Source organism: Taudactylus pleione, unplaced genomic scaffold (genome assembly GCF_031769625.1).
Source record: "Taudactylus pleione unplaced genomic scaffold, aTauple2 ptg000068l, whole genome shotgun sequence".
Lineage (NCBI taxonomy): Eukaryota > Metazoa > Chordata > Amphibia > Anura > Myobatrachidae > Taudactylus > Taudactylus pleione.
Genome location: NW_028284470.1, coordinates 2,211,577 through 2,233,370, shown reverse-complemented (window position 1 = coordinate 2,233,370; position 21,794 = coordinate 2,211,577). Strand labels below are relative to the sequence as shown.

Here is a 21,794-nt window from a genome sequence, read left to right as displayed (position 1 = left end):
AACCCCATTGAGCTGTTGTGGGAGCAGCTTGACCATATGGTATGCAAGAAGTGCCCATCAAGCCAATCCAACTTGTTGGAGGTGCTTCAGGAAGCATGGAGTGAAATTTCTTCTGATTACCTCAACAAATTAACAGCTAGAATGCCAAAGGTCTGCAATGCTGCAATAGGAGCATTCTTTGACGAAAGCAAAGTTTGAAGGACAAAATTATTATTTCAAATAAAAATCATTATTTCTAACCTTGCCAATGTCTTGACAATATGTTCTATTCATTTTGCAACTAATTTCATAAATAAAAGTCAGTTTTCATGCAAAACACATAATTGTCTGGGTGACCCCAAACTTTTGAACGGTAGTGTACATCTCCAAAGTAGTCAAAAGATGGAGCATTGGATGAGTTCTGTAAAATTGAAGCTGGTTTATCTGGAGAAACTACAGATGGAATGATGAATGAATCGTCCAAACATTGAGGAAAAAGTCTTTCAAGAGACTGGTCTGTAATATAGGTTGACCCTAGCTGTGCCCTGAATAGAGATTCTGATTGCCTTTTTGGATTTGATATTTTCTGGAAGTCTTGGGAGACTGGACAGCACCCAAACCCTGAACCAACAAGTCAGTATTAATATTGGTGACCAAGGCTACAGCAGTGTCCTCATGATCAGATGCAGAAGCTGTTACTGTGAGAAACTAAGATGCTGGATTCCCCTCCTGTGATTGACATTGTGCTCAAAGCCCCCTCCTGGGGCTGGACAGACGAAGCCCCCTCCTGGGGCTGGACAGACGAAGCCCCCTCCTGGGGCACGGCACTAGAAACCCTTCTTTGGAGTTTGGCCTTTGAGACTCCTCCTCGTGCTTTGGAACTCGAGATTCCTTCTGGAGCTTTAGAACTTTTGTGAGGTGAATCTGGCTTCAAACTCCTTGCAAGAGTGGCAGGCAGGAGTCCCTCCTTGGAGCAGACAGGCTCGGGACCCCCTCTTGGAGCAGACAAGCTCGGGACTGGCAGAGTGAAGACCAGCTTTGAGACCGATGGTATTACATGGAACTTGAGTTGGTGTACTTATTTTTGTAACTTGAGAATGACACTGCCGCACTCTAAGACCCTTGTGGGTTGAAAAACTTGAAGCCATTCTTTCAGAGAGATATTTGGGACAGCTTGTTAGCTTACTGAACCTAGAAGATTCTTCTAGGACTACAGACTCAGAGCACCTTTCTGGAATGGAATACTCTGCACCCCTGCCAAGGGTAGCCGGCACCGAAGCAACTGAACGGATGGCACTTAAAGATTTGGGTTGCACTCCGACTCCATTTCTAGGCTTCCAAATAGGACAGGCTAGAATAAAATGTCCTGGACTTCCACAATACAAGCAAAGTTTATTGTCCCTACATTGCTGGCGTTCAGTTTCTGAGAGACTAGGACGAGGAAAACTTTGAAACCTGCCTTTGGTCTGTGTAGGAGAGGTACATCTAGCAAACATAGGGCCTGATTCAGAGCCGCTCGTAAGCGGCCGCTCGTTCGCTCCAAGCGATGTTTGCCCAACTGCGCATGCGTATGGATTGTTATACGCATGCGCGAACCAGTCAGTGCGGTCGAAATTCATGTGCTCGCAAAATAGCGAATGCCTGATAATTTGAGTGATAGAATGAGGCGGATTTGGGTGGTAACAGGTGCAGGTGCTTGAAAACGGGGAGTGGAGATCCGAACGCAGGGGTGCTTAAAGGTCAAAACGGGCGTTTTATGGGTGTGCATAATTAAAACAGCAGCGTCATTGACCACGTCACTGGGTTATTTTATAGCCAGAACTGCTCGCAAGATTGTGATAGCAAAAACCAACCACAAGAATTGCGAGCAGTTCATACGCTGGTCGATGTACTCGATTAATCTAATAAATAGCGGACATGACGTAGGATGCGCGCGGCCAGGGGGCGTATTATCCAAAAAATGAGCGCAAGTTTTGTTCGCTTGTTCAGACCTAGAGGCGTGAACAGACCGCAAAGAGCGAACGGTTCATTTGAATAGCCACCCCTATTTTCTGGACGAGCGAGCGCTAATTGCGTCCGGCTCTGAATCAGACCCTTAGTTCCTAAATCACAAGAAAACTCCTTTCCTGGAGCCACTTTAAAAGGATCCGCCAGTCTCCCCTGAAATTCAGGTAATATAAATAATTTACCAGTTAATAAAGTTTGTAACTGGTCCAGCTTTTCTTTGAAAATCCCTAGATGAACAGAATCTAAAGAAAATGATGTCTCAGAACCGAAGGAGTTAACAGGCTGTGAAAAACCCCTTTCAGGCAGACTGCAATTATCTTCCTTGCTATTGCATTTAATAGGCCAGTTCATACTGTAAGGATTCAAGTGGGGTTTCCCCAGTATGATCATACTTGCAGTAAACAATGCTTGATTTAGATGAATACAGGGTGGTGCAAGACTTAAGCAGGAAGATAAAGCAAACAGGTAACAATATTCACATAGGCATTTCTGAGTAACTGGTATGCAATGGTAATACAGTCCAGGATGATGCAGGGAATAGAAACAGACTTTAGGATGAAGACAAATGCTGGATGAAGTATATGGATACAGAAAGTCTTGGTTGACAAATAAATAGCAGTGTTGACTGAAATGTCCAGAATATACTATAAAGTGCTGGTACACTAGGAACTTGATTAACAAGAATGCAGAGGTGAAAACAGATGATTGGAGGCTCTGATCTAGAATGCTGCAGAGCAGTGCAGAGAATCTGGAAGGCACTAGTCGTTATGAAGAATATGCCTTGGCAAACACACTGAATAGCAACACAACACAGTCCCAGATTGTAAGTGCACTTTGACCAACAGGTGAAATAATAACTGGACAAGTCCTGGATAGTGGAGCTCTGGTAAAGCAGATAAATGTCCCAGACAACTCACATGAGACTCAAAGAGGATATCAGGTAGCAGGGACCAGGCTCTGGAACAACAGGAAACACAAGGAATACTAGCTGGTAGTATAATCCGGAGTGCAGACACTGAGGCAGACTTGACTTGATGATCTGGCACCAGGGAACTTGTGTGGCTGGTCTATATAGGAAGTTCAGGTGCAGCTCACAGCTGTTGCATCAACTACTTGCTCAGTTTATACTGAGACCAGAGTGCTGAAGCACCGGTATACAATCGGGAAGCCGGCTCCTGGAATCCCGGCAGCCGGCTTCCCGACTACTTTATCCCGCCGTTGGATAACTGACCGAAGTCTATATCTAGACGCCGCTCATTTCCCCGATGCCGGGAGACAGGCGCCCGGCATCCCGATCGAGCGGATGCCGGGCACCGCGAGCGGACAGCAGCGGCGGGGAGGGTTAGGTTTAGGGCAGGGTTAGGCACACCCCCAGGAGGGTTATGCTAGGGGGAGGGAGGGTTAGGGTTAGGCACCCCGGGGGGGACTTAGGTTTAGGCAGCGGGGAAGGGTGGGGTTAGGGTTAGGCACTTAGAGGGGGGATTAGGGTTAGGCACAGGGGGGGAGGTTAGGGTTAGGCACCCCTAAGGAGGGTTAGGTTAGATTAGTTCATATTTACCTCACCACGATTGGGATTTCCAGCGCCGTCGGGCTTCCGCTGCTGGGCTCTGCTATTTTGTCGGGCTGCCGGGATTAGAACTCCCGGCCATGCGGCAGCCGGTATATCATACCGATTCCGAAGCACCAGGGAAGAGAGCAACACCCCAGGCAGAGAAGATAAACTGCACAGATCGTGACAAAAACCTCTAACAGGCGAAATTAATAACATTGATTATCTTGTTACAATGGCACCTGTCAAGGGGTGGGATATAATAGGCAGCAAGTGAACAGTCAAGGCCCCCATCAGCAATTGATTGCAGCAATCGTGCAATTTGCAATCGATTGTGTATAAAAATCTTTCCCTTTTTCAAGTCGATTGCAGATTGCAGAATTGCCACAATCGATTGAAAAAGGGAAATATTTTTATACACAATCGACTACAAATTGCACGATTGCTGCAATCAATCTCTGATGTATGGGGGCCTTAAGCCTGAACAATGGGCATATGTAAAGGCCCCATACATCAGCAATTGATTGCAGCAATCGTGCAATTTGCAATCGATTGTGTATAAAAATCTTTCCCTTTTTCAATCGATTGCAGATTGCAGAATTGCTGAAATCAATTGCTGATGTATGGGGGCCTTAAGTATATGAGCGATTTTGACAAGGGCCATATTGTAATGGCTAGAGGACTGGGTCAAAACAGCTCCAACACGGCATGTCTTGTGGGTTGTTCCTGGTGTGCAGTGCTTATTATCTTCCAAAAGTGGTCCAGAAAAGGATAACCGGTGAACTGGTGACAGCGTTATTGGGTGCCAAGGCTCATTGATGCGTGTGGGGAGCAAAGGCTAGCCCATCTGGTCCAATCCCTCAAAGGAGCTTCTGTAGCACAAACTGATGAAAAAGGTAAGGCTGGCCATGATAAATGGGGTGGGGACCTGTACTGCAGACCATAATTTTAAACATAATAAGAGACTTGTAGTGCCAGGCAGAAAAAAATGCAGGTGCACACACTAAGCACTAAGAGAATACTGATAATCCAAACAATTTTAAGAAACCCTGCAATTAACATGGAGTATAAATAAGGTTCTTAGCACGTTTGGTATTCCCTGATGGCAGTGGTCTCCTACAGCAGGATAATGTGACCTGTCACACTGCAAAAAATGATTTTGAATGGTTTGAGGAGCTTGACAAAAGAGTTCAAGGTGTTAACTTGGCCTCCAAATTCCTCAGATCTCAATCATATTGAGGATGTGCTGGAAAAGAAGTCCAGCCATGGAGGCCCCAACTCACACCTTACAGGACTTAAAGGATCGGCTGCTAACATCATCGTGCCAGATATAAGAGGACACCTTCAAAGGCTTTGTGGAGCCCATTCCTTGGGGGGGTCTAAGCAGGAGGGGACCCTACACAATATTAGGCAGGAGGTTTTTAATGTTCTAGCTGGTGAGTGTACAGTATGTGTGTCATTAATGCTTATTATCACGTAGCCTTCGCTGAGAGCTCCACTGTAATGTTGGTGCCAATTTGAAAATTCCATGTTTTCTGCCACTATTGCTGTGGAGTCCTGAAAAGGTATTTACAAATGTCCTTTCTTTACACCATAAATTACTGTAAATATAACTTCATATTCCAATATATTTTTTTAATTTTTTTTTTTTTAGACGGCAGATCCAGTTTAATTTACAATTTGACTTTGGAGTATACCACCCAACAATAAGTGAAATATCTTTCTGTGATCAACATGTACAGTAATATCATTTTACTCTGATGAAACAACGCGATTCAGGGTGTACACATAGGGCCTGATTCAGAGCCGGACGCAATTAGCGCTCGCTCGTCCTGAAAATAGGGGTGGCTATTTAAATGAACCGTTCGCTGTTTGCGGTCTGCTCACGCCTCTAGGTCTGAACGAGCGAACAAAACTTGCGGTCGTTTTTTGGGAAACTACGCCCCCTGGCCGCTCGCATCCTACGTCATGTCCGCTATTTATTAGATTAATCGAGTACATCGACCAGCGTATGAACTGCTCGCTATTCTTGTGGCTGGTTTTTGCTACCACAATCTTGCGAGCAGTTCTGGCTATAAAATAACCCAGTGATGTGGTCAATGACGCTGCTGTATTAATTATGCACACCCTTAAAACGCCCGTTTTGACCTTTAAGCACGCCTGCGTTCTGATTTCCACTCCCCATTTTCAAGCACCTTCCCCTGTTACCACCCACATACGTCTCATTCTGTCACTCAAATTAGCAGGCATTCACTATTTAGCGAACAAACGATTTTCGGCCGCACTGACTGGTTCGCGCATGCGTATTACGATCCGTACACATGCGCAGATGGCCAAACATCGCTCGGAGCGAACGAGCTGCCGCTTACGAGTGGCTCTGAATCAGGCCCATAGTGTGAGGGTGACCTACATTACTACTGCTCTGTAATTTAAAAGCCAGGATTTCCATCTACAACGCAGAACGGAAGCAGTCTTCATATCATAAATATCATAGCTTTTTAAATTGATCTGAAAATTTATATTTTTTTGGAGACCATAAAATGAATAGAATTATTGTAATCACTCAGCTGGCAAATTGTATGGGTTTTTTTAATTACATTTTTTATTTGCTGCTCTGACGCCTCTCGCCCATAAAATCTGTGTATTGTAATAATATGTCAGTGCTCTGGTTGTTTGTTGTAATTGCTTTGGTCGCCTGTTATCAATTAAAACACTCAGGAATTCAGTAGATTCTAACGTACATTTAAAATGTTGAACACTCTTTTTGGGACTGGTTCTTGGGAGCAAAGCAAAAATAAAGTCACTTTGCAACTGGGAAAAACCACGTTGTACGGAAAGGGGGCAAATACATTTATTATTTTTGCATGCGGAGTGAATACTGGCTGCTTTTACATGTAGCCCACATACAGATGTGTCCTCACACACTTAGCAACAATACGCCACATGGTGTAAGATGCCTGGCGTGAGTGAGCCGCCAGGTCCTGTGCAACTCTGCTAGCCCCGGGCCGTTTTGGCTGAAAATACGTCTAAAGGAGCAACACACACACAATTATTTTTTGAACAATTATCGATAACGATATCGTTTATCGCTCAATCATTGATCAAATCATTCACTTTCTGAGTTAAAACGATGAACGATCATCGTTCATGCGCGTTCACGTTTGTAGTTTGTAGTTCAGTCAGACTGGCTAACCAACGATTTTCATTAAGGGAATATACAAAAATCTTTGTAGTTCAAAAAGATCGTTCAAAATGAACGAAAATCGTTTACTAAATCGTTGTGTGTGTATGCAGCTGTAGTCACAATGTGATGCGCCTAGGACGCACCAGGAGACTGCGCTGGTTGATATGAAACACATGTAAATAAGATATAAGGGCTGCCTGTGCATTCCATGGCATTAAGCAGTGGTGCAATACACTATAATTATACACCCGCACTAGTTCTTCACACACTGTACTTGCCTACGCTCCCAGAAATTGCTGGCAGTCCCACGGGGATGAGTACGATATGCCCAAATCCCGATGCCGGAAGCCCGATCAGTGAAGATCCCGACAGGGGTGGTAAGTACCCTAACCCTTCCCCTCTCCCCCACCCTAACCCTCCCTTGGTGGTGCCTAACCCTAACCTCCCCCGGTGGTGCCAAACCCTCCTTGCCCGCACCCTAAACCTAACTCTCCCCGGGGGTGCCTAACTCTATCCTCCCCCCGGTGGTGCCTAACCCCCTCCTTCCCGTAGCCTAAGCCTCCCAGGGGGGTGCCTAACCCTAATACTTACCTGGGTCTTAAAGTTAAGGATTTCGGTATTTGGGATGCTGACACCGGTATCCTGATTTACTTCGGGATAGCGGCGTCTGCATTTTGCTGGGCGGTGGGATTCTGGCATCAGTATATTGGTGGCCGGCATCTCGTCTGCTGGCATATTAACTACATCCCACCCTCCGCACCCCTGGTAGAGTAGGCGGTCCTCCCACATCCAGTGCCCACTTTGTAATGAAGTGGGCACTATGGGGAGGTTAATGCCGCAAATTGTGGGTCATTTTGGCTCCGCCCCCTCACAATTGACCCACAAAGGGTGGCATTGATGCTTTGTGCAGTCCCTTCTTTTAACACTATGACAAAACCCTGCTGTCCCTACCATTTTGTGTACCGTATCTAAATATTAACTGCTTTTGTCGTTATATTCGATGGCTCAGCCTCCCTCCAGTCTCCTGTTTTAGCTTTTTTTAATATAGAAATATCCATGCTAAGATTAACCCCTGACCTACCAGGAATATGATAAACAGTGCCAGAGGTATTCAACATGAGTCCCCAAGCTGCTGTGGAACTACATATCCCAGGATGCCCTGCTGCAGTTTTAGCATGTCCTAATCACACAACTGGGCAGGGCCTAACAGGTGAATAATCCTCCGTACTGCAAATTTATATTTTTTTAAAGGATCATGCTAGCGCTAGTATTCTAATTAATTTATAGAGTAAATTGCTATAAAGTATAAACAAAAAATGTACCATGATACAGTGTTTGTGAACGGATTATTTTTCAGGCTCGGTTTCCCAGATTTATGGATCAGAGGATATTTCAATGTACTTTTAGTAATCTCTATAACAAATGTAAAAAAAGGCTTATTTTTCTAAGTGAAATCCGTTCCTTTAACACAATTTGGATGGAGCTTATTGATAACTTTGTTTTTCCACCATGTGATTTACAGTATAACTATAAACCAAATCTCATGTGCACCCATGCACTGCTAATGCTGTCTTATTATTGTGGTGTTCTGAAAATGTTAATAAAGCTTAGAAATCTCACAATTTCCCTCAAAGATGAAACATAAAGGCTATATAGAGGGTATACTGTACATCCAATGATATAATATAATTCCATGTTCATGTACAGGATATCAAAATACATATGTGGACCTTCACTTGCTCCATACTTACCCCAGGCTCGTGGAACAGTGAGTCCTCCTCTCCCTTCTCGCCCACTTCCTAGTGTAGTGGGCTGGATAGGGAGAATAATGCTGGGAATCATTGCCGAAACAGGGCTCCGGAGCGCCGTGTGCCAGCTCCGCCCCCTAAGAGCATGACCTCAAGATGTTGTGCATAGGAGGCGGGGTCACCAGCACCGTGAAGTGCAGCACTCCCCGGAGCATCCTCAGGATTCACGAGCGCAGGCAGCACTGCCGCAGCAATTGTGGCTGCAGGGTTGCAGTTTTAGGCACCCTGCCATGCAGAAGCAAGGGCTGTGGGGCAGCGGCAGTGCCACTCACAGAGCCTCGTGCTCTGTGTGGCGGCATCGCTTGCACACCCCTAGTTATGGCCCTACAGAGGATCGCGCGTCTATGGAGAGGGTGATTTTATGATAATCGCATCTTATTTTGCCCCCCCTCCGCTTCTTAGACACGCACATCACTGCATTTTGTCTTGAGAGGGTGGGGCATAATGTGAATAATTAGGCCACACCCCCTTCCGCTGCCACCTGCGTCTCCTCTTCGGGCTTCTCCCGGACAGGAGATTATAAAGGTCGATAAGTTGTATGCTGGCACATGTAGTGTCACAAGGTTGCATTAAAAATGGTGTCGTCATAAATAATTTTAGCAACAATTTGCCCCACATACTGTATTATACTGTAAATACAAAATATGCATGTTCGCCTCCCACAACCATCCCGAGACTGCCAGCTCCCTCCCGTCCCACAACCATTGCTTCTCCTGAGACTGCCAGCTCCCTCTCGTCCCACAACCATTGCTTCTCCCGAGACTGCCAGCTCCCTCCCGTCCCACAACCATTGCTTCTCCCGAGACTGCCAGCTCCCTCCCATCCCACAACCATTGCTTCTCCCGAGACTGCCAGCTCCCTCCCGTCCCACAACCATTGCTTCTCCCGAGACTGCCAGCTCCCTCCCGTCCCACAACCATTGCTTCTCCCGAGACTGCCAGCTCTCTCCCGTCCCACAACCATTGCTTCTCCCGAGACTGCCAGCTCCCTCCCGTACCACAACCATTGCTTCTCCCGAGACTGCCAGATCCCTCCCATCCCACAACCATTGCTTCTCCCGAGACTGCCAGATCCCTCCCATCCCACAACCATTGCTTCTCCCGAGACTGCCAGCTCCCTCCCGTCCCACAACCATTGCTTCTCCCGAGACTGCCAGCTCCCTCCCGTCCCACAACCATTGCTTCTCCCGAGACTGCCAGCTCCCTCCCGTCCCACAACCATTGCTGCTCCCGAGACTGCCAGCTCTCTCCCGTCCCACAACCATTGCTTCTCGCGAGACTGCCAGCTCCCTCCCGTCCCACAACCATTGCTTCTCCCGAGACTGCCAGCTCCCTCCCGTCCCACAACCATTGCTTCTCCCGAGACTGCCAGCTCTCTCCCGTCCCACAACCATTGCTGCTCCTGAGACTGCCAGCTCCCTCCCGTCCCACAACCATTGCTGCTCCAGAGACTGCCAGCTCCCTCCCGTCCCACAACCATTGCTTCTCCCGAGACTGCCAGCTCTCTCCCGTCCCACAACCATTGCTGCTCCAGAGACTGCCAGCTCCCTCCCGTCCCACAACCATTGCTTCTCCCGAGACTGCCAGCTCCCTCCCGTCCCACAACCATTGCTTCTCCCGAGACTGCCAGCTCTCTCCCGTCCCACAACCATTGCTTCTCCCGAGACTGCCAGCTCCCTCCCGTCCCACAACCATTGCTTCTCCCGAGACTGCCAGCTCCCTCCCGTCCCACAACCATTGCTTCTCCCGAGACTGCCAGCTCTTTCCCGTCCCACAACCATTGCTTCTCCTGAGACTGCCAGCTCCCTCCCGTCCTACAACCATTGCTTCTCCCGAGACTGCCAGCTCTCTCCCGTCCCACAACCATTGCTTCTCCCGAACCTGCCAGCTCCCTCCCGTCCCACACCCATTGCTTCTCTCGAGACGGCCAGCTCCCTCCCATACAACAACCATTGATTCTATTCTCCCGAGACTGCCAGCTCCCTCCTGTCCCACAACCATTGCTTCTCCCGAGACCGCCAGCTCTCTCCCGTACAACAACCTTTGCTTTTCTCAAGACCGCATGCTCGCCACCCACAACTATTGCTTCTACCGAGACCGCATACAGGGGCGTATCTACCCATTGGCCAGGATGGCACTCGCCAGGCGCACCGGCCAAAGGGGGGCGCCATCCGTCAGTGCCACCAGCAGCCAACTGGTGGACTACCTTAGGGGCGGAACTAGCAGCAGTGCGCCCACCGCTAGTCCCCCGGGCCCCACAAGTGCAGGGCAGACCGCAGTGACAGCGGTCTGCCCTATGCAGTTTACAAACACACAGCCGCCAGTGGTGGCTGTGTGTTTGATATAGCAGCCAGCCAATGAGAGTCAGACAGACTCTCATTGGCTGCTGCGTCCATGGAGGGAGCCGGCTGGAGCTCACTCATGAGCTCTGCCTTCCGGCTCCCACCACAGCGGGTGATGGGAGAGATGTAATGACGTCTCTCCCATAGTGCACTCCAGAGCAGGACGGGAGGAGCGGACAGCGGCGGTCGCATCAGGAGCGGGGATCAGGTAAGTTGTGTTTTGTTTTGGGGGGCACTTTATAGCTGGTGACCGCTACTGGGGGCACTTTATGGGGGAGTGGCCGCTACTAGGGGCACCAAATATGGGGGGCGCTACTGGAGGCACTTTATGGGGCTGTGGCCACTACTGGGGGCACTGTATAGGGGGGGACTACTACTGGGGGCAATGCAGCATAGGGGGGCTTCTGCTGGGGACAATGCAGCATAGGGCGGACTACTACTGGGGGCAATGCAGCATAGGGGGGATTACTACTGAGGGCACTGTATAGGGGGACTACTACTGGGGGCACTGCATAGGGTGGTAGCTGGGGAATCATTTTAATTACTTATTTAATGTATAGTGTAATTATGGGGGTCCATTAGTTTGCACTCAGATCCCTAGATACACCCCTGACCGCATGCTCGCCTTTCACAACCATTGCTTTTCTGCAGTTTCTCCGGTGCTTCTACCTAGACTACATCCAGTTTGGGACTTTTCCAAGCCACATGGTAAATGCAGCGGTTTGTAGGTGATTACTGTCAGCGATTGTGTGTTGATGTGAAAACCAGACTAAAGAATAGCTAGTTAGTAGATTTTATCCCTACGGTTTTATTGGAGAATGTCTTGAAAGTTGACAGAAAATTCATAGTCAAGTGATCAGCACATTCCCCTTCAGTCTATGGGGCCAATGCAATTACTGTAGGTGTGAGCTCCCTCGCACCCGCGATTAAGTGCAGCTTTACGTGTGTCACATTTACGGTACTACTGGGCCAGCACATTTCTGTCTGCAGCCCCATGGAGTCCCGGGGCGAGATTGGGCCGCGAGAGGGGCGAATTGCGTGCTGTTCTCGGCTTTTCTGTGCTGTTCCAGTGTCGTCTACAGTAAAAGCCTTAAAGGCGCTTAAAGAAAAATATAGCTGTGTATTTTAGATTTTTTTTAACCAGTGTACAGCAATAAGATTTTTCCATTGTGATCATCTTTGAAATTAGATACATTTATCCTGCTTTCTTGCTGTTTGATTTTCAGCGTGAAAGACCTTTGGACGAGAAAAAGAACGCACATCACAGAGGAAAAGGAATAGATTGTGCCGCTCTCACCTGCATGGTTCAGCTGGCTCAAATTATCATTGGAGGCGGACTTGGATTCTTGGTCAGCCTCGCTGGGAGTGTGGTCGTGGTCGTTGTTTTTGCCTCTACTGTGTCGTTGATTGGTTGCTGTTTTGTTGCGATGTTCGTCAGATATGTTGAATAAAAAAAAATAAAATCCACTCTACTTTGAGTTCTAGTGATTGCTATAAAGCAAGATGACATTGCTCTTTCTTCATACAGTACATCAAAATGGTTTCTTAGTTTATATATATATATATATTAGGGGTGTGCACCGGCCACTTTTCGTGTTTTGTGTTTTGGTTTTGGATCTGGATCTTTCTTCATGTTTTGGATCTGGATTGGTTTTGCCAAAACCATCCTTCCGTGTTTTGGGTTCTGGGTTTTGTGTTTTGGATCTGTATTTTTTTGAAAAAAAACATAAAAACAGCTAAAATCACAGAATTTGTAGGTTTTTCTGCTCCTATGCTATTATTAACCTCAATAACCTTAATTTCCACTCATTTCCAGTCTATTCTGAACACCTCACACCTCACAATAGTGTTTTTATGTCCAAAAGGTTGCACCGAGGTAGCTGGATGACTATGCTAAGCGACACGAGTAGGCGGCACAAACACGTGACCCATCTAGGCGTGAAACTGCAGTGGCAGACAGGATGGCAGTTTGAAAAACTAGGCCCCAAACTGTACATAATGCAAAGAAAAAAAAGAGGTGCAAGATGGAATTGTCCTTGGGCCCTCCCACCCACCCTTATGTTGTATAAACAGGACATGCACACTTTAACAAACCAATCATTTCAGCGCCAGGGTCTGCCACACAACTGTGGCTGAAATGATTGGTTCGTTTGGGCCCCCACAAAACAAGCTGGCAATTAATCTGTCCCTGCACAAACTGGCTCTACGGAGGCAAGATGTCATCCTCATCCTCCTCATCCACCGATTCCTCACCCTCTTCAGTGTGTACATCCTCATCCTCACAGAGTATTAATTCGTCCCTGCTGGAACCACAGGTCCCTCTGTACGTTCTGGAGGCTGGTCTCCCTGGAAGAGTTGATAATTCATTTTATGAACATCATCTTCTCCACATTTTGTGGAAGCAACCTCCGACGCCTTTCGCTGACAAGGTTCCCGGCTGCACTAAACACTCTTTCGGAGTACACACTGGAGGGGGGGCAACTCAGGTAAAATAGAGCCAGTTTGTACAGGGACCTCCAAATTGCTTCTTTTTCCTGCCAGTACAGGTACGGACTGTCTGACATGCCTACTTGGATGCTGTCACCGATGTAATCCTTTAACAGACAGACGCACGCTTGTCACTGCTGCTTTGAGGATGCAAGTGCGGCTACAGCCCACACAATTCACAAAGACAGAAAAAAAAAAGAATATTTTTATTGTTTGTGGAGCGCACTTTGAGGGTTACACCACCCTTTAACAGACAGACGCACGCTTGTCGCTGCTGCTTTGAGGATGCAAGTGCGGCTACAGCCCACACAATTCACAAAGACAGAAAAAAGAAGAAGAATATTTTTATTGTTTGTGTAGCGCACTTTGAGGGTGTCACCACCCTTTAACAGACAGACGCACGCTTGTCGCTACTGCTTTAAGGATGCAGGTGCGGCTACAGCCCACACATTTCACAAAGACTGAAAAAAAAAGAACAATATTTTAATTGTTTGTGTAGCACACTTTGAGGGTGTCACCACCCTTTAACAGACAGACGCACGCTTGTCGCTACTGCTTTAAGGATGCAGGTGCGGCTACAGCCCACACATTTCACAAAGACTGAAAAAAAAAGAACAATATTTTAATTGTTTGTGTAGCACACTTTGAGGGTGTTACCACCCTTTAACAGACAGACGCACGCTTGTCGCTGCTGCTTTGAGGATGCAGGTGGAATCTAGACGGGATTTGGAACCGAGGACACACTACCTGCACTAATGGCGGATACCGGATGCACGTCTAACACCAACATAGCAGTCAAGGCCTCAGTTATACGTTTTGCTTCAGGATGACTGCTGTCGTACTTCATCCTCATCGCTAGGGACTGTTGGAGGGTCAATTGTTTAGTAAAAGTAGTGATGTTCCTACTTCCTCTCTGGGATGATGAACAACTCCCAGCAGCAGCAACAGCACTAGGAGGAAGTGGTTCTTGATCTTTCCCTATTTTATTTTTATTGGAGAAAGTTTGGTCCTCCATTTATGTTATATTGATATATACGTGCGGCTAAAGCGCACACAAACACAGAAAATATTTTTTTATTTTTGCTGGAGAGTAGTGCACTTTGTGGGTTACACCACCCTTTAAGAAATGAGCCAGCCGGCTCTTTACTTATGGGACACAGGCGCACGCTTGGCGCTGCTCCTTTGTTGATGCACGTGCAGCCACAGTGCACACAAGTCACAAACACAGAAAATATATATTTTTTTGGTTTGGAGTGTACTTTGGGGGTTACAGAACCCTTTAACGGTCAAGCCAGCCGGCCCTTTACTTATGACACATGCGCACGCTTGGCACTACTTTGTTGATGCACGTGCGGCTACTGCGCACACAATTCACAAACACAGAAAATAATTTTTTTTTTGGTTTGGACTGGAGTGTACTTTCGGGGGTTACAGCACCCTTTAACGGTCAAGCCAGCCGGCCCTTATGACACAGGCGCACGCTTGGCACTACTTTGTTGATGCACGTGCGGCTACTGCGCACACAATTCACAAACACAGAAAATAATTTTTTTTTGGTTTGGACTGGAGTGTACTTTCGGGGGTTACAGCACCCTTTAACGGTCAAGCCAGCCGGCCCTTATGACACAGGCGCACGCTTGGCACTACTTTGTTGATGCACGTGCGGCTACTGCGCACACAATTCACAAACACAGAAAATAATTTTTTTTTGGTTTGGACTGGAGTGTACTTTCGGGGGTTACAGCACCCTTTAACGGTCAAGCCAGCCGGCCCTTTACTTATGACACAGGCGCACGCTTGGCACTACTTTGTTGATGCACGTGTGGCTACTGCGCACACAATTCACAAACACAGAAAATAATTTTTTTTTTGGTTTGGACTGGAGTGTACTTTCGGGGTTACAGCACCCTTTAACGGTCAAGCCAGCCGGCCCTTTACTTATGACACAGGCGCACGCTTGGCACTACTTTGTTGATGCACGTGCGGCTACTGCGCACACAATTCACAAACACAGAAATTTTTTTTTTTTTGTTTGGACTGGAGTGTACTTTCGGGGGTTACAGCACCCTTTAACGGTCAAGCCAGCTGGCCCCTTACTTATGACACAGGCGCACGCTTGGCACTACTTTGTTGATGCACGTGCAGCTACTGCGCACACAATTCACAAACACAGAAAATAATTTTTTTTTGGGTTTGGACTGGAGTGTACTTTGGGGGTTACAGCACCCTTTAACGGTCAAGCCAGCCGGCCCTTTACTTATGACACAGGCGCACGCTTGGCACTACTTTGTTGATGCACGTGCGGCTACTGCGCACACAATTCACAAACACAGAAAATAATTTTTTATTTGGTTTGGACTGGAGTGTACTTTGGGGGTTACAGCACCCTTTAACGGTCAAGCCAGCCGGCCCTTTACTTATGACACAGGCGCACGCTTGGCAGTACTTTGTTGATGCACGTGCGGCTACTGCGCACACAATTCACAAACACAGAAAATATATTATTTTTTTAGCACTTGGGGGGAGCACCCCTGATGGACAGAGCACCCCCTGGACAACACTACAGCACCCCTTTAGGACTGGGACACTGCACAGGACTTTGGAGTGGACACAGCCCCTATGGAGAACTGACTGCACAACACAGTCCAGCCAGCCCCTATGAACTTTGAAGTAGTGGACACAGCCCCTATTAACAACAGCAGCACAGCACAACACAGCCAGCCCCTATGGACTTTGAAGTAGTGGACAACAGCAGCAGTACACTACACTACACTACACAGCCCTAACTCCCACCCTCCCTCTTCACTGTCCACAGCCGAGTGAGAAAATGGCGCCGACGCGGGTACCTTATATAGGGTCCAAAACCCGCGAGACTCGGAAGGCGGGATAATGACGTTTTGCCTCGATTTCAGATCCGAGTCAGGCGGGAAAAGTCGAGCCTGATTCGGATCGGACTCGGATCGGGGGGGCTCGGGGGGGTTCGGATTTCAGAAATCCGAACCCGCTCACCCCTAATATATATATAGCAAAAACTATGTGTCCTCATATACTGTTGCAACTGGAAGCGACAAAACTACTATGTTAGATTGTACCGAACAGTTTCATGTGCGACTTTTGTACCTCTGTGTGCGACTTAGCCCTGTTTCAGACCCGTTCGCTAGCTGCATATGCTCGCTGGATGCGTATGCAAATTTGTCAAAGTGCTGCCACGGGAAGCGATCGCTCGCCAAGGCATGAGCACGCCCACCATGTCTTAGCGAGCGGCCACTTTGTATATGCGTACGCCCAATCGCTCAGGCAAAGCCGCCCACCAGCCCCACGTCATTTCCAGGAAGTGTATTAAAGCATTGGTACATCGAGCACCATCGGATGTGAACGCAGTACTTGAGGTAGCTTTACCCTACCGCAAGCATTACGAGGAAATCCGTGTAAAAAAAGGCAAGTGACGTGTACTATGACGCTGCCTGTTAGTTATGCGCGACCTCTAAAACGGCGTTGAAACACTCTGGCACGCCTGCGTTCGCATCGCCACACCCCCATTATTAGTGTCCTGCCCCTGTTACCATCCACAAATGGCCTCTCCTGTCACTCATTACAATGGGCTGTCTTTGCAGGGCGAGCGAGCGGCATGCGATCTCAGTGAGTAGTTCGCGCACGCGCAGAACGAAGCATGCGTATGCGCGGACGCAGAACATCGGGCCGCTTGTGAGCGCACGCATATAGCGAATGGGTCTAAATCAGGCCCTTGGTCTGAATCTGTAACCAAAGTGGTACGATGCAGCCGCCTCTGCTTTTCCTCACGCCGAATCCCATCGTGCTTCGTCTGAATGTGTATGAAGCTAATTCCTGTGCAGCTAAAGTCACAGCCCGGCGTCTCCTGTACAGTTTTGTGTTTTCCTGTGTGGTGTATAGATGCTATAGGTCAGTGGTTTCCTAAACTGTGCACCGCGGCACCCTGGGGTGACTCTGGACACTTGCAGGGGTGCCTCAGGTTGGTGGGCCAGCACCAAATCAAATTATTTATGGTGAATGTAATGTAAATATGTGGCTAAACAGAACTCAGACCTGTCCCCATCACATAACTGACCCTAAGGATGATGGGTAAGCACAATTCACTTCACATTACTAAATTTTTTTCTGAATTTCTCAATAACAAACGTTTGGCTTAGGGGTGCCGTGAAAACAATACTGTTAGTCCAGGGCGCCGTGGTTCAAAAACGTTTGGGAACCTCTGCAATAGGTGTATGGGGACACGTGTACCAGCACGTTTCGTCCATGTCATTTGTTGGCGATAAAGTTGCAGTTGGCTGTTGTGAATATGAGCACGGTGAACATTATAAGCCTTTGGGGGAGGGATTCAATGAGGAGCAAGATGACGTTTTCCCTGATAAAAACCAGCAGATATGTTAAAAGCTTTTCAATTGCTAAATCTGTGAAAAAAAATTAGAAAATATTTCACCTATTTTTTTTCTTCCCATCTCTAAAGTAGTTAAAAAGTTTTTCTATTTATTTATTACTTTACGGATCGTTTTAATATATTCCCTGCACACTACCCCACACGTGCGACTCCCCTCCCTGCTCTGTTTGTTTCATGCTGCAATTCCACATCACACTGCAGACTTTGCCAACGCACCAAATAGGCAATATAAAGATATTCATATATGAGAATTGTACAATACAGTACTAAGGTCTGGAGGGACTTACATGCAGAGGGTCCCCTACTACCTTTTTCCAGCTGTGCCGTCTTCCATGTGACATTTTCAAAAGCTGGCGCATCCTCAGAAGATAAAATAGACACTGGCGTAGTGCAGAATCTTTACTATCCCCATGCTGGCAGCATATTTCTGTATTTATCACATGAAAGATGGCGCCAGCAGCAAAAAGAAGGGGCGGGCATACATATTTGCACCCTTGTTAGTATATGCCAGTGTAGATAGAAAACAAAAACACTATAGTACATATTAAATAGCCTGTACACCTTTGATAACACCAATTGCTTTGGTGAGCACTGTCTGGTGGGTATCGGTATGTCATATCGCAGGACATAAGCCCGGCAGATGTAATACCGATGCCGGAAGGCAGAAGACTGAAGATCTCGACTGGGTAAGTATTTTAACTATCCCTAACCCTTTCCCCTCCCTAACCCTCCCTTAGGGGTGCCTAACACTAACCTTTCCCCCTAGTGCCTAACACTAAGCTCCCCCCAGGGGTGCCTAAACCTAACCTCCCCTCCCCACACCCTCCCCGGGGAAGGGTGCCTAACCCTAACCTCCCCCCCAAGGGTGCCTAACCCTATACACCCCTTCCCCTAGCCTAACCCTCCCGGGGTGGGGGCCTAACCCTAAGGTTCCCCGGGGAGATCCTAAACCTCTTCCCCCACGGCTTTCTGCTCCCAATGCCCGCCTTACCTTTGTTCGGTATGCCAGACGTCGGGATTTCGTAGGGTGGATAATAATAGGCGTCGGAAATGCAAATAACCCCATGATGATTCAGATCGAAGTGATGCCGGGTCCCTGGTGTGGACAGCAGCGGGGGAGGGTTAGGTTTAGGGCACCGGGGGGGGACTTAGGGTTAGGCACCCCCCCCGGGAGGTTAGGGCTAGGCTAGGGGAAGGGAGGGTTAGGGTTAGGCACCCCCGAGGGGAGGTTAGGGTTAGGCACCCCCCCCAGGGGGACTTAGGTTTAGGTGGCGGGGAACGGGGGGTTAGGTTTAGGCACTTAGAGGGGGGATTAGGGTTAGGCACTGGGGGGGAGTTTAGGGTTAAGCACCCCTAAGGGAGGGTTAGGGGGGAAAATAAATTAGCGATACTTACCTTAGGAACGATCAGGATTTTCACCCTTGCCGAGCTGCCGTTGTCGGGATTTCAAGCGCCCGACATGCGTCCGGCGGTAATACCTACTATACCCGAATACACCTGTGCACCTGCTGGGGACCGAGATTGAGAACCACTGATCTATAGCAAATCTGATTTTACACATAGTTAAGTAAAGAACTCAGGATCCATTTAATAACAATGCATAACTCTTTTAGCACCCGCTCAAGGGGTTTATGCCATCCTCTCAGTATTTTAGAGCGATGCGGTCCCCATTGCCGGCAGCGGCCTTTCCGGCTTCAGCAAAGTGTTCCAGTTACCACCGAGTCCCTGCTGGGTTTCTGTGTCAAGCGCATGACACACTAATCCGCCACTGGCAGAGAGGCTGCCAGCAACAGGGCTGAAGATGCTGCTGAGGATGGAGATCGTCGCTGGACCTCGCCGGGACTCACTGGAGGGGTAAGTAATGATGAATAACTAGTGGCATATTCGTTACCATCACTGTCTGCCATACTAAACAAAATATGACAGTAGTATTTAGATTCATTGATAAATGGGACCCACAGTTTCACATATGAACCAGATATTTCTGTTAATTAAAAACAGGGAGATATAACTTATAAGAAAGTTCTGCGGTAGATCACAGTGATACGGTCAGTGGGACACTTCATTGGTTCAATAAGAAGTAGTCAGTAACTTTATTAGGATTGGCTGTCTCATGGCATAATCCAACGATTATGACATGTGGTAGGCGGATGGTGATTAGGGGATAGCGGCACATTTAGTTTAGCTCCATGTGACTACCACCCAAATTTTCTTATTTATCCAAATATAAAGCATAGAAAACTTACTACATAACACAGTAGTTCTGCTGAGTGTCATAACTGAAGAAAGTAAAGAAGAAGGATTCTGCGAAGGCGTTCTGTGTTCTGGTCTAACGACTCCACTGTTATCGCTGGTTCCGTTTCTGTTGGGATGTTGGAGCCACTGTTGGTGTCCAAAGGCCAGCAGCTACTTGTTTCATTACCCCAAAAAGGGATGTGGAAGAGGAGCTTCCACCTACTCCACTGCCCTGCATTACATGTATCGACTGTTCCTACCCACTCTCTGACACCCACCTCAATCCACAATAATTTATGTTCTACCTCAATTAATCCACATTCATTTTCCTTCTCTGTTTCAATTACTAGTTTAACTACAAACTCATCTCTGCAGCAATCTATTTCTTCAACTTTAATCTCCCTTTCACACACCCCCATCATAATTTCCCCTTGACTACTTTCCTGCTTGATAGTCTGCACCCATGTACTGTCTTGCTTCTTACATCCAGCTCACTCGCCAACCTACACTAGAAGGAACTGAGGGCCTGATTCAGACCCACTCGCGAGCGCTATGCGCTCACAAGTGAGTCGATGGTGGGGCACTGCGCACGCATTGCATGTGCGCAAGCCCCGTAGCGAGTGAGAAATTCACTCGCTCCGGGGCTCGCTACAAACGGGGCAGCTGTTGATGTTGATCGACAGCTCGCCCCGTTTTGTAGGCGGGGAGGGGGGATGGCTGGACAAATGGAGGCGTTCCCCAAGGAACGCCTGCCGTTTGGGGGTGGCCCTACTGACATCACTCCTAATGTCAGTAGTGAGCTTCCTGCTCTATTAGTGCCGGAAGCTCACTGGGGCTTGCGGGAATGAGACCCTACCACAAGGGTCTCGTCGCAAGCTCGATGGTCGCGATAATCGCGACCATCACCTGGCCGCCCGATAAAGCTGTGGGTGGTCACCCACAGCTTAGCAGGAGGCCAGGTTTGAAAAAAAAAATGGACGCCCTGATTCAGAGCGAGCGCTCGCTATTTGCGAGCGCCTCTGAATCAGGCCCTATATCCATCCCGATAAATGATCTCACATTCATCAACGAGTGATATTCTTGTTATCACCCATTACTAATCTTAAATGGTGCTTCAACCAGTCGGCTTCTATCATTTTTTAAACACATGACAGTTAGGAGCTGGTTGGTTGTTGCACCATTTAAGGTTAGTAACGAGTGGTAACAAGAATATCATGCGGCAATAAGCATGCAGCATCCCCTTTTATCTTAATATGTGATTTTGATTTGCTTATATTGCAATTGAAATACGGATCCACCTTTCTTGCAACAAGCTGCTGATTCTTTTCTTTTTAAAGTATACAGTACAATGTTCGTCTTAGTGCTGAAATAAAACGAACTACACCACGAAGAAGCCTTTGGTGCTTTTGTGTCCCTTTTGGTGATTACTATTTCTTGAGGATCAAAGAAGAATCTATTAGTACTAGGCCCCTGATTCTCCTCCTGCTGTATGGGGATTACTGTGGGCCTGATTCAGAGATAAACGCAACTGCAATTTGCACGCAGATCGAGCGATTTGCCAATGCTTATGCATCGCAGTGCGCATGTGCGAAGGCAGCAGTGCGTTTGCTGTGCGTTCACGCAGACCACGGAGGCCCATTGCACATTGATTAGCAGAAAGTAACCGTTTGGGGGTGGAGACAGGGAGTGGTTAGTGAAACGCAAGCGTGCCTGGCCGTTTGTACACTGTTACGTAGGCGTGCACAAATTAGCCACTACAATTGCATACGCAGCTCTGCGTGGCAGAA

At 47.8% G+C, this 21,794-nt stretch overlaps 1 protein-coding gene across 1 annotated transcript in view; it reads left to right on the top strand.

Moving 5' to 3' along the window:
- SLC45A2 (solute carrier family 45 member 2) overlaps positions 1 to 12,335 on the top strand; it is a 115,175-nt gene extending 102,840 nt beyond the window's left edge. The window contains exon 7 of the mRNA XM_088466971.1: positions 12,095 to 12,335. Within this exon, the coding sequence (XP_088323097.1) occupies positions 12,095 to 12,319 (225 nt within the window). The 3' untranslated portion in view covers positions 12,320 to 12,335. The remainder of the gene's footprint in view (positions 1 to 12,094) is intronic.
- The last annotated feature ends 9,459 nt before the right edge of the window (positions 12,336 to 21,794 follow it).